Below are 12,323 nucleotides of genomic sequence, written 5' to 3' on the forward strand. Positions count from 1 at the left end.
GAAGTTTGAATCGGGCGCCACATTAGATATAACTTTAGAAAGAGATAGACAATACAAGCCAGATGCCGCCAACCTTTATCTTCGTTTTTCATAAGTTTTGAACTACTTGATTCTTTTTTAACTATTGTACTACTTAACACCTTAACCGTAGCCGTGTTTTAAATTTAAAGAATCAGAATGATGCAATAAAAAATTATAATGATTTTGATTGTTGAATGGAAGTAGGTACCAAACTTCTAAAGAAAAATAAATTTTTTGCTATCTTTTGATATATTATAGCACTTATGCTTTGCAGATATCTTTGCCAAAAAATATAACTAAATTTAATTAAGATTATGTTCCAATAGTAGAATAATATCAAAAATGTTTTTTTATTTACCTGTCTTTCTATATAAATACAGATACAGGTTAGCTATAAACAATTTAACAACTATCTCAATAAAATATCTCTTTTTTTTTATAGTAGTTTTCAATTTGTAGCTAATTATAGCGTAGTAAATGCATTTTTTCTGTGTCATCGGTCTAATTGTTATAGATTCACATAAATTACAAAAATACAGAATCTATAAAAGATTCATACACATTGTATTAAAAAACAATATTTTTATGTACTGAAGCAAATAAATTAAATAGTATTTTTTTAACTGAAAAATAGCAAAAGAAAACCAATAATTTAAAAGTTTTATTTCATTACATACATTTTGTTCCATTCAATGGTTTACGTTCTATGAAAATACTCATTTTTCGTCTGTGGAAGGTTGGTACGATTGACGCCATATAACGCGCACATGCGCAGAACGACAGGTGGTCGGCGACTCGACCCAGCTATTCCGACCGAACATCGACTTCTCATCCTCATCATCAGCCGCTATCGTGCTCAAGCAAGAACGATATGCAGTGCTTTGTGTTGAAGTGGTCGTGGTGACATGGCGTCTGTGTTTTAAATGTTGTAGAAGGTGTTAAAACATTAAAAATTTTGTTTATTTACAATGAGTGTGAATTATGATAGTGTTTGTAGACTGTGCTTGTCATCTCGATGCGAATTACTACCGATATTTCCTACCACCAGTTCGGATGACACGGAACCTCCTGTCCTCGCCTCGAAAATTAAAGATTGCGTGTCAGTGCAGGTATGTAATGTAATAAATATGTGTCAGAATGGAGTTTTTAGTGAAAGTAGACCCTTGGTGTACGTGAGAACTCGTCATCCGGCTCTGTTCGTATAATGACAGGCAACGCTGCGTCTAGGTGAAGATGTCGTAAGAACGTCCACCATTTTGTAATGTTCCCCGGCTATCGCTCGAGTCGTGGCCGTGTCGCGTCGCATTTCGTGCAGCCGGCGAGGGTTAGCTCATATGAGGAGGGTCGAGTTTGGTTTTATTCCCGGAGGTTTTTTCGGGAGGGGCCTACATATCGCTAGATAGGCATGGCATTGGACATCGGGCGTATTGATTTATCGGACGACCAGGCCACTGCAGCTTGTCCCTCGAGCGAGCGTCAGTGTCGGCGTGAGTGCGCTGTGGATGTGTGTGTGCTTATATTGAGCGGTAACCCTCGAGGGGCTCGCTGGTTGCCACTCGACTCGCTTCTACTTATTCGGTCGAGAAGCAGGCGCTCCGTGACGCGCGGATATACCTACGCCTACTTAGTTTCTCCTCGCGCCATATCTATATAGTCATGAGGCGCGGTTTCGGTTCATGTATAGAGAGAGATGATGAAACGTGCGCGTTTTTTGGCTTCAGTAAAATGATAGGTGCGCATTATTTTTTCAGATAAGCGAAAATGACGACCTGCCAACTAATGTCTGCAGGAAATGCATGGACAATGTTAATAACTGGCATATATTTAAGACAGTGTGTGAAAGAACACAAATCAAGTTACAGTCTCTTATAAATAAGGAGAGCAACCAACTAGAAGAGGTGGGTTTTTTTTTTCCTGAATGTTGATTCTAATCTTTAACCTCATGTCAGATAATATTTACTATGTGTATGGTATGTGTTTTTCAGGTGAAAATAAAAAGTGAACCCTTATCAGATGAAGCTTATGATGATGGAGTGGTTATTGATGGATCATATCCTGATAGTGAGGTATGTTTAGATTTGTTTAAATTTTACTTTATAACTATTAAACTGATGTAATTTGTGTGACTGGAACATCAAGATTTGAATGAAATTAACTTTTATTTCAAGGACATCAGCATACCACATGCCATGTCAGCACACTATAATGTTCAAAAAACCTAATAGATTTTAAATATAATAAATAGTTATAACAATATAATATATTTAGATGAAATATTACAATTGTTGTTAAATTTTCATTTTTAAGATAAGGTTTTTAAATTTCCAATATATTTTTGGTTATAACTAAACATAAGTATTGTCTACAGGATAATAATGTTAAATATAATATTTCAGAATGCCTCAACAAGTAGACTGCAACCTGAAGGGCCACCTATTTTGGCTTCTCTGGGGCTCACACCGAGAAGTGATAAGGTAAAGATTAAGTGGCCAAGTTCCTTATCTTTGAGTCAAGTCTCAATTATATTGTGTTGACATATTATACTGGTGATTAATATGACTCCTCACTCTTTACTTTGTAATCGTCATTGCGTATTAGTTGTATAGTATTTATTTAGGTCACTTGTGTGAGAATAGTTCAATTGAATTAATTTCATCCACAGAAAAATATAGATCCTCGGTTGGATTGGCATCGAGTTCATGCCATACTGGATATGGTCCAAGAAGATGAGGTCATTGACTCTCTTCAATCTATGGAAGAATGTGATGTAATTCATCAGTCTGATCACGATTCTGATTCCGAGACGGAATTGAATAATGACAATGTGCTTGATGACTTTATTGATTGTAAAAATGGATACTTATGTAGGAACAGGAAAATGGTATCGAAGAACCCTAAAATATCATCTGTGGAAGCTTTGGCTAAGATAAAACAAGTCATCAATTTACGCAAACGTAATATTGTTCCATCTAAAAATTGTCCTCAACCTAAAGCGGCTTGGCAATTGCTATTTACTGACGATTTGTTAGATTTGATTGTTACTTCAACAAATGAAAAAATTATTAAAAATAATAATATATCGGAAACTACAAGCGTGATTGAAATCAGGGCACTAATTGGAATACTGTATTATCATGGTATAATGCGACCTACACATCAAAAATACAGTGACCTCTGGCACAATGACTATGGAGCACTTTGTGTTCGAAATGCAATGACATTAGACAGATTTAAATTCCTTCTGAAAAACATGAGTTTTAGTAATGAGGATGATGACAGCATTGTGCAGTTTGATGTTATGAAGCGAATGAGGAAAGTTTTTGAAATATTTGCTTTAAACTGTAGAACTTCATTGGATGTTGGTCATTTAGTTGTTATCGATGATGTCATATTACCAGTGCACGGCCCTTGCCCATTTCGATATAATATAGAGAAGAGAAGTTTCAAAAGTGGACTTAAACTTGTTTTATTGATAGATCCGGTAAATTTTTATGTGACAAACTTAGATGTGATTACAGATCCTTACTTTGGGTGTGATGAAATAGCCACAAAATTGGTTCAACATTTGGCTGGCACGGGACGGACGGTTATAATGGACAGTTGGTTCACATCCAATTCTCTGATGAAACGACTGAAGAATGAGTATAAATTGTATAGTATTGGTGCAATTAACCCAAATAGTGAAATTATACCTCCATTTTTTTTATCTCATTATAGAAAAGAAAGGGCATTTATCAAGGGATTCTTAGATAATGATATGTGTCTATGCTCATATGTGAATCATAATTCAAAAGTTGTCAATGTTTTGACAAATGATCCGAACTTCTATAAAAGAGGATTTAGTAACAACACATCTGTAATTTCGTTGTATAAAAAATATCAGTCATCAGTAGAAGTAATTGATGTCTTAATGCATTACTACACAACGATGCAGCACTCTAATGATTGGACTCTTACTTTATTTTTCATGCTATTAAATATCGCATCTGTTAATGCTCAAGTTATTTGGACTTCATATAATACAAACAGTGTTTTGCAAAGGCGCTTATTTATAAGAGAGCTGGCAATAAGTTTAATGGAGAATGAGGAACATATACCTTCCTTCAGTAACATTGATGTTAAAAGAATAAAATTTTCTACATTCGAACATGTCACACAGTTTTACAAGAATAGGAGGAGATGCAAGATTTGTTTTCATTCGAGGAAACTTGATCGTAGAACTAAACAGTTCTGTCAGAAATGTGGAACCTTTATATGTAGGGAACACACTATTTCGATATGTACCAATTGCATATCTTCTTAGAGAAATCGTATTCTTAATTTAATTACCCGGTTTTTTCTTAGACATTAGAAACGAATATGTATAAATTAAAAACTTAAAATATTAAGTCTCTTCTAATTTGTTATGTTATTTGTAAGAAGGCTAACTAATATTTTCTATGGAGAAAAAAGTTTTGTGCATTTTTTAAAATCAATGGTAAAGAAAGAGTCATTCTGGTTTATATGTTATATTTAAAAAAGTTATGTTGTACTAATAAAGTATATATTCTATATTAATATTATATAATACTACTAAGTGATAAAAATATTATTAAAAAATTATTTGATGACAAAGTTAAATAAGTTATATATTTTTTTATCGGACTTATGTAATAATTTCATTAAAAATAACAATGTCTTAAATATTACCAATTCTTTAATGGTAAATTTTATCTAAAAGATTATTAATCTTACCACACATACATTATTATAGCTTTGTTAATTTATAAATTATTTTTTATAGAGTTAATTTTATTAACTTCATTTATTTAATGTGAGTCAAATCTTGCAACTGTATTTTAAATAAGTTGCTCTCTATCGCGAAAATTTTGACTTTGGATACAATTGGTGCTGATACCAAATTTATTTACTGATGAATACACTTGAAATGTTATTAGCTCGAATATATGGATTATTTTAAATATATTATATATTGTATATATTTAAAATTAGCTTTTATTTTTATTGTATTCTGGTTTTTTATTTACTGTTTTTTTTTCTTATAGTTACTCCATTGTTTAAATAAAAAGACTATTCATATAAAACATTTAATTAAAATAATATTTTGGATGCTTATTAAAATTTTAATCTAATACATTTATTCTTTCAGGGAATGGAGAGCGAGAAAGATGAAGAATATGAAGACGAGGAAGAAATGATGCAGCCACAGCAAACATTTACACACATGCCTAACATGCCTGAAGTTTCGATTACTGTCATGCGCCCATCGGGAGAAACTCTACATGCTCGCCAAGGTATTCAGCAGCTTGCGTCAAAGGATTGTTTAGTGTGCGGCCGATCCTACCGGTATTCTCACAATGCTCGACGACATGAACTTACAGCTCATAATTTCGACAGATACACCAACAAGATTGGTACAAAGAAATCTCATGCTCACATGCAACCAAAATTCAGGCCGAACCCGTTTAATCCTAAGGCTAGATTAATGCCAAATCCTATAAGCCACAAAATGCAATTTCATTCTAAATCAATGCCACCTAAAATGATGCCTCAGAAAATTATTGCTCCACCAAAGCCTATACCAATAAGAACAGGGAAAAATTCCCAAAACAACTTACCATATCCACTTCGCATAAAGGCTCTTAAAGATTTGCAAATTAAGAAAAAAGAACCTCAAATTTTAAAGACATTATTAACTGCAAAACCAGAAGTCTTAGTATCGGAACCTGAAATAATTAATTCGGGACCGGAAAGTCCAGAAACATTAATTTCAGAGCCAGAGATTGCTTCATTTCAAGTAGAAGCAATTTTATCAGAGCCAGATGGTTATGTTCACCAACAAGAAGATGACGAAATTGACGATGAAAACAATCAAGGACAGAATTATGATACTGTTGACATGGATTCAGAAAATGAGATTGAGATAGCTCGCCAGCAAGAGAATGACATCCAAGGCGACGAAAATCACGAAGTGAATGATGCTGAATATACTCAAGAAGATGAAAATAACATGGTGGAGACAAATGACGATAACGAAAAAGAAAATCGCGAAGATAATGGCGAAAGTCAAGATAATATGGACATAGAAAATAATATTGCGGAAGAAGCCGACGCAGACGACGATAATGCCAAAGAAATTGACGATGAAAACGGAGAAAAAGAAAATGATGAACAAAATATCAATCATGAAGAAAATGAGGATGATGACGATTTGCCACCTATGAGTATAGCACCCGTTGTTGAGATTAACGAGGATTTGCAAACAAATTGCTATAATAGTGATGGAAATGAAGAAATTGACGAAACCGTAGATCCGAATGATGCCGTTGATGGCGATGAAGGTGAAAAAGATATTGATCCAGATAAAGTTTATATTACGAAAACGCAAAGAGATTTTATTCTCAAATATCGTGATATCATACAACAAATTAACACCAAACGCTGTATTTGCTGTAACAAAGAACACCCTCGTCGAAAAGCTGTTATACAACATTTACAGAAAAATGGACATAAAGTTCCTAAGCATACATGTTACAATTGTGTGGTCACTTTTACACATATAGGGGCTCTGCTCAGTCACATGAGATCTAATACTTGTACTGATCTTTGGAAAATAATATATAATGAAAATGGTATCACTGATGATATAGTTTTAGAAGTTGAACCTAAAGACGTCAAAGTTCAATACAAAGATATACTTAATGCAAGATCTTACGCGTGTAAATTATGCCCAGCCAAATTTCAATTAAAGCAATTCATTATGAAGCATGTTCTTGATGTACATGAAGACGGTCAATCTCGTTTCCCTCATTCTTGCGTACATTGCGGTTTACGATTTAAAGAGAAAAGTATAGGAAAGAGACACATACGTAATGGAGATTGCACAGTCGAAATATGCTGTGAGTTATGTTCAGAGAAATTTTTGAGTTTGCAAGAATTTAATGACCATGCTGTAGCTATACACGCTGGCAGCTTTGATCCTGATAATCAAAGCAAGTGTGTTGATGGTCGACCTACAGATTGTCCTATATGTGGTAAGAAGAATAGTAGTTACCCAAATTTGGTTAAACATTTAAAAATAATACATAACGAGGAAAAACCTCATCACTGCCAACATTGTGATGCTAAATTCGAGCAAACTGCTGATCTTAATAAGCACATATATATGGAACATTCTGATAGATCTTTAGGTATGCATACAAACGAACCTGATATATCTCTTGTAAAAGAGGAAGCTGAGGAGTATCATTATTCTTGCACAGAATGTAATGCAATATTTGAAACCGTCGACGCTTGGACGGATCATCAGGTGGCGGAACACAATCAAGTCGCTCATCACTGCGACCAATGCGAAAAGAAATTCTTGCGTCCATCAGAACTTGCAGAGCATAAAAATACACACTTGCGAGTTAAATTTTATCCTTGCAGTCTTTGTTCGAACTCGTACAGTACTCCGCAAAAGTTATCTGAGCATGTCCAGCAAGCCCATCCAGGAGCGAACACACGGGGTGGTGAAACTGAATTTTTCTGCGAGTTATGTATACGATCATTTAAAAGCCGCCAAGCTTATTCTAACCATATGCGTATTCATTCCAAAGTGCCTACAACTAATAGAAAGCCTGGTGAAACTAAAGGTTTCGGACCTCAAATCATCGGAAAACCAATTCGTCATTTCTCAATGCAACCTGGTTTTAGTCCTTATGTTCCTAACGCACCTTATTGTTGTGATATTTGTGGTAAAGGATTCATGCACAAGAAAAATATATGGAAACATAAAAAGGTTCTGCATGCAGATCTCCTTAATGATAGGAACGATAGTGAAGAGAATACTATGCAAGCGTCCACCGAGGAAGACGATTACAATGTGGATGAGAACGGTGCGATTTTGTCGACTCCACAATTTGATAGTTTTAATTTTACTAACCTTTCAAACAATATGCAACAGACTTCACAAGACGCTTTGCCATATTCCTGTGAATTATGTTACAAAAGGTTTCCGCTTCGAACTAGTTTATGGAAGCACAAACGCGCTAAACATGGAATTATAAATGCCAGTGCAAGTGGTGCTTCTGAAACCCAAACACATTCTTCGAATGAAGGCAGATCGAGCTGTACTATTTGTAAAATAACTTTTTCAGACAAAAAATCGTATTATCGTCATAGAAAAAATGTCCACAAGTCTAGCGTTCAAATGTGTAAAATATGTGGAAAACCGCTAAATTCAACCCTAGAACTTTATGAACATCTGAAGGCAGCACATGCCCGAGAACTTCTGGGTTATAATGCGAATCAAAGTTCAAGTAAATCGCAAGATATGAATCCAGAAATGGACATAGAATACGACGGTGATCAAGATTCAGTCGATCCCAGCGTTGATTATCAAGCCCGCTATCCCTGCGACACGTGTGGAAAACAGTTTGTCGGATTGTTGGCTCTACAAAATCATCAGTGTATTAACCAGATTCAGAATCAACCTCAGACGTTTGATTGTGAAATATGTCACAAGAGTTATACTTCAATTGCTGCCTTAAAGAGCCACCGAGGCTGGCACCTACGTTCCCCTGATGGTAAAGCCGCAGCAAATAATTCTGGACTTTGGATGCCTCAAAACAAAGTAACTAGTAAAGTGAGTAAACACGAAGTAGTGGATGCTGGTCCAGTTCCTCCTAAATCATCAACTTCGACCCCAGCCTCGTTGGCTAAAAGGAGATTGCCACCAGAAGTAGAAGTGACTGTAGTAAATCCGAATAAAAAATTGAGATCAGACGATTCTATCGAAATGGATCATCAGAACAATTTATCAGGGGGTGCCGAAGACAGATACTGCAACCTTTGCGATAAAGAATTTACAAAGCGAGCGGCATACCAGCGTCATATGGACGAAGTTCATCAGCCGAACTCTGTGTTTTGTCCCGTCTGCGACAAGAGCTTTACGCGGAAATCTACATTGATCGTGCATATGAAGAAGCACTACGAGGGTGGGGAAGGAAGTTCTACACAATTGGAGGAAGACGTACAAGCGTGCGAAGTCTGTGGTGCCCAATTCGATAGTGTGAAGGCTTTAAATTCACATCGGGCTTTGCATCACGGCGAAGATTCCGCTGAGTCCGAGGACGACGGCGAAGTGATACCCGCGCCCCCCGGCGAGTTCACGTGTGGACAGTGTGGCGACGGCGTGGCCACCCCACGCGACTTGATTGCTCACCGATCGATGCACGCCACTCCCACTAAATTCTTTTGTAATATCTGCAAAGTTTATTTTGCCCGAGCTCTTGATTTGTCCTCCCACACACGAGCAAGACACTCCGACAACGAGAAAGTATTCTTCCCCTGTGCTATGTGTGACCGGTTCTATATGAACAAAAAGAGTTTGCAAAGGCACATCGAAATGTCGCATTGATCTTTGTTTTAAAATTCAAGTTAAAGGACCATGAAAGCATCATATAAATCCGTGACTTAAGTGAATGGAGTTTTGTTATGTCAGTGGTCAAACTGAGTGATATTAAGTGTCATTTTCTTATTGTATATAATTCAGTAATCGTCCCGATTATCTGATATCAGTTGCATGGTACTGAAGGTTTTTTTTTTAATAATATTTATGTTGTCATTCCTTTGTATGCCATTCGGCGAGTAGAATTTTAATTATCCATTTTCATTTGCTATTTTAAGTCTGCTCACGTATATTGTTATTTATTTTATAAATTTACTTTTATGATTATCGTTATTATTCATAGTAATTGTGGCTTATGAGCTGCCATTGCAAACAATGAATAGGTTTAGTGATTATTATTGATAATACTGGCATGTAAGTGAAATGATTTTTTTTTCTTATCTTATATTTTGAATATTGGAATTGGGCCAAAACTTTTAAATCAGTCACTACAGTGTTAAAAGTTTATACTTGTAAGAATGACATGTTTCCTTAATATTATTTTAATTAATATTATAGTTTGCGTAGATCGTCGGTATCGTTTAGTTTTAATTTCGGTTTTACTCTTAGTATGTAAATAAACATCTTAAATTGACTTATAATTACGACTTTCATTATTTCGATTGAGTAAACAAAGTTCGGATTAAGTTTTATTAAAATGTACTGATTATTTTATAGTAATTTGAAATGTATATTTTATACAAACTAAATTAACCACTAAGGACATATTTCCTCATCTATGGTTAATTATTAAAAGCGGCCTAACTTTTTTATTTAATAATATATGCTTACAATTACTCGTACATGTATATTGTATAACTTCTTTTATTCTGAGGATGTAAAGTAAAAAAAAACCCAGCCAGTTCCGAATACCTTATTTATTCAGACATCTAACTTTCCTATTACAGTATACATATATATGTTTTTATTGTATAATATAATCACCTTAATAATAGTGCCAAAAATTTGAGTTTATCTTAGCTTAAGAGAAATTATATATAAAAAATTGTATGTTGCAAAACTGGCTTGATAAAATGCATTTAAATTTTATTATAAACTACATATAACATTGTAATAACCACAGACTATACACATCACTATGTTTTGTAAAAATTAAGATATATATTTTCTTTAAATGTTAGCAACATTTTTTAATACAGAAATTTATCAGTTGAAGGGACGATAAAAAAATATAAAATTCTGTATTTATAGCAATAAATATGTACCTGTATTCATTTACATAAAAACATATTTCACCTACGTTTTATATCCACATTGGTGATTATTAATGTATAAATAAAATTTTATGCATTTGCTTCGGCTTCTAAATGATTTGTGATTATAAAATAAATCAAAAAGCGATGTTTCAACGCGATAAGTGCTATTTAGCTCATTATTACCATTTTATTTCAGGCATATTATTTAATCTATCTAGCGCTTTTGACGCTTGATGGTGTTACACACTTTATATATGATTGTAATAAGTGGTTTTATGAATTGTATTTCTACTTTTAAATATTCTCATATAAAGTATTGCATTGTTCATTTTAAGACAGAATTAATGGCAATAATTCACAATCACTTTGAATGAATATTTTTACTAATTTGATTTCAAGATAAATGAAACGATTCTGTAAATATTAATATAATAAGCTGATTGATTCTGAAGTGCCCATGTTTGCAATTATGTAAAAATATATAACAAAGTACGAAAGTTTGACTTATATAAAAGGATTTATACGACAAATCATTGTTAGTGTACAGTTTAAAGTAATTTAGGTGTTTTTGTATAAAATTACCGTCGACGTAAATTTTAACTAATAATGTGCTTTGATGATGAAAGAATTTGTCAAATTAATTTAAATTATAAATTGAAACTTTACACCCTAATTATGAATACCGCGTTAACATTGTACTAATAATACATATATATTTGTCCATAGATGAGGTTTATTTTTGTCATCTTCGTGGTTTCAATAAAGTGACTTAATAATAATTTTGTGTTTTATTTTCAAATTTACCCATATCCATACTTTAAATTAACTTTTGACAAGTTTGTTGTATGATACAATGAAACAGACATGTAAAACCTATTCCATTTTTTTAAAGTATTATGTGTTTAATTACCTGTTTAAATTCTTTATATTATATATATTAGAAATTTAATTCCAAACACAAATTATGAAATAGTAGCTTCATAGGATGTTATTAATAGTGTTTGTTGTAAACATCAAAAGCAAATTTAATTAAACATAGACAATAGATGTGAAATAGAAGTGGCAAAGTTTATATACCTACCGAAATAATATCTACATTAGATGTCACTAAATTATAAAATATATCTTTGACACCGATATCAATTGACGCCATATAATTGGTCGCAGGATCTTTAATAATCTATGATATTCGCTATGGATTCGAGAAAAAATGGCGTCCGCGAAGTTGTAATCGGATCTTCGAAAGTTAAATTAATGTGGTTAGAACTAGTTAAGTGGAATAGTTGTATTAAAATTAAAGGTAAATAAATCAAGAACTGTTTATAGTGCAACACAGCAGAACAATTAGAAAATCGCATGCAATTTGTAAATCTACGGTTTGTTTACCTTTACTCCTACGCCGATTGGAATAGGGTATAGCATTGATTATCCATTTCCATTATCCATTAACGAGTCTGCGAAAGTACTTGTAAGATTATTTTTAGACATTAACATTTAAAAAACAATTACTATGGGGTATTTTAAATTAAGCTTTTTTCAAAAGAGTTGTTATCATAACTAGTTTTTATTTATACAAACGTGAAGATAATTTTTTTTTGTTGGTTTAGGGGGAAAGTGGCGGGTAAGATGTTCGTCCTTGAGTTTCAAGCTGTTTC

At 33.6% G+C, this 12,323-nt stretch overlaps 1 protein-coding gene across 1 annotated transcript; it reads left to right on the top strand.

Moving 5' to 3' along the window:
- Positions 1-798: 798 nt before the first annotated feature.
- On the top strand, positions 799-11,441 carry LOC126769934 (zinc finger protein 850-like). The gene is made up of 5 exons (XM_050488938.1): positions 799-1,130; positions 1,773-1,919; positions 2,007-2,087; positions 2,418-2,495; positions 5,171-11,441. The coding sequence occupies exons 1-5, from the start codon at positions 990-992 to the stop codon at positions 9,419-9,421; spliced, it is 4,698 nt and encodes a 1,565-aa protein (XP_050344895.1). The 5' UTR covers positions 799-989; the 3' UTR covers positions 9,422-11,441.
- The last annotated feature ends 882 nt before the right edge of the window (positions 11,442-12,323 follow it).

Source organism: Nymphalis io, chromosome 8 (genome assembly GCF_905147045.1).
Source record: "Nymphalis io chromosome 8, ilAglIoxx1.1, whole genome shotgun sequence".
NCBI classification, from domain to species: Eukaryota; Metazoa; Arthropoda; class Insecta; order Lepidoptera; family Nymphalidae; genus Nymphalis; species Nymphalis io.

Coding starts and splice junctions, on each gene's coding strand:
- LOC126769934 (XM_050488938.1), top strand. CDS start 990: ATGAGTGTGAATTATGATAGTGTTTGTAGACTGTGCTTGTCATCTCGA. Junction 1,131..1,772: donor AAGATTGCGTGTCAGTGCAG/GTATGTAATGTA, acceptor TTATTTTTTCAG/ATAAGCGAAAATGACGACCT. Junction 1,920..2,006: donor AGAGCAACCAACTAGAAGAG/GTGGGTTTTTTT, acceptor TGTGTTTTTCAG/GTGAAAATAAAAAGTGAACC.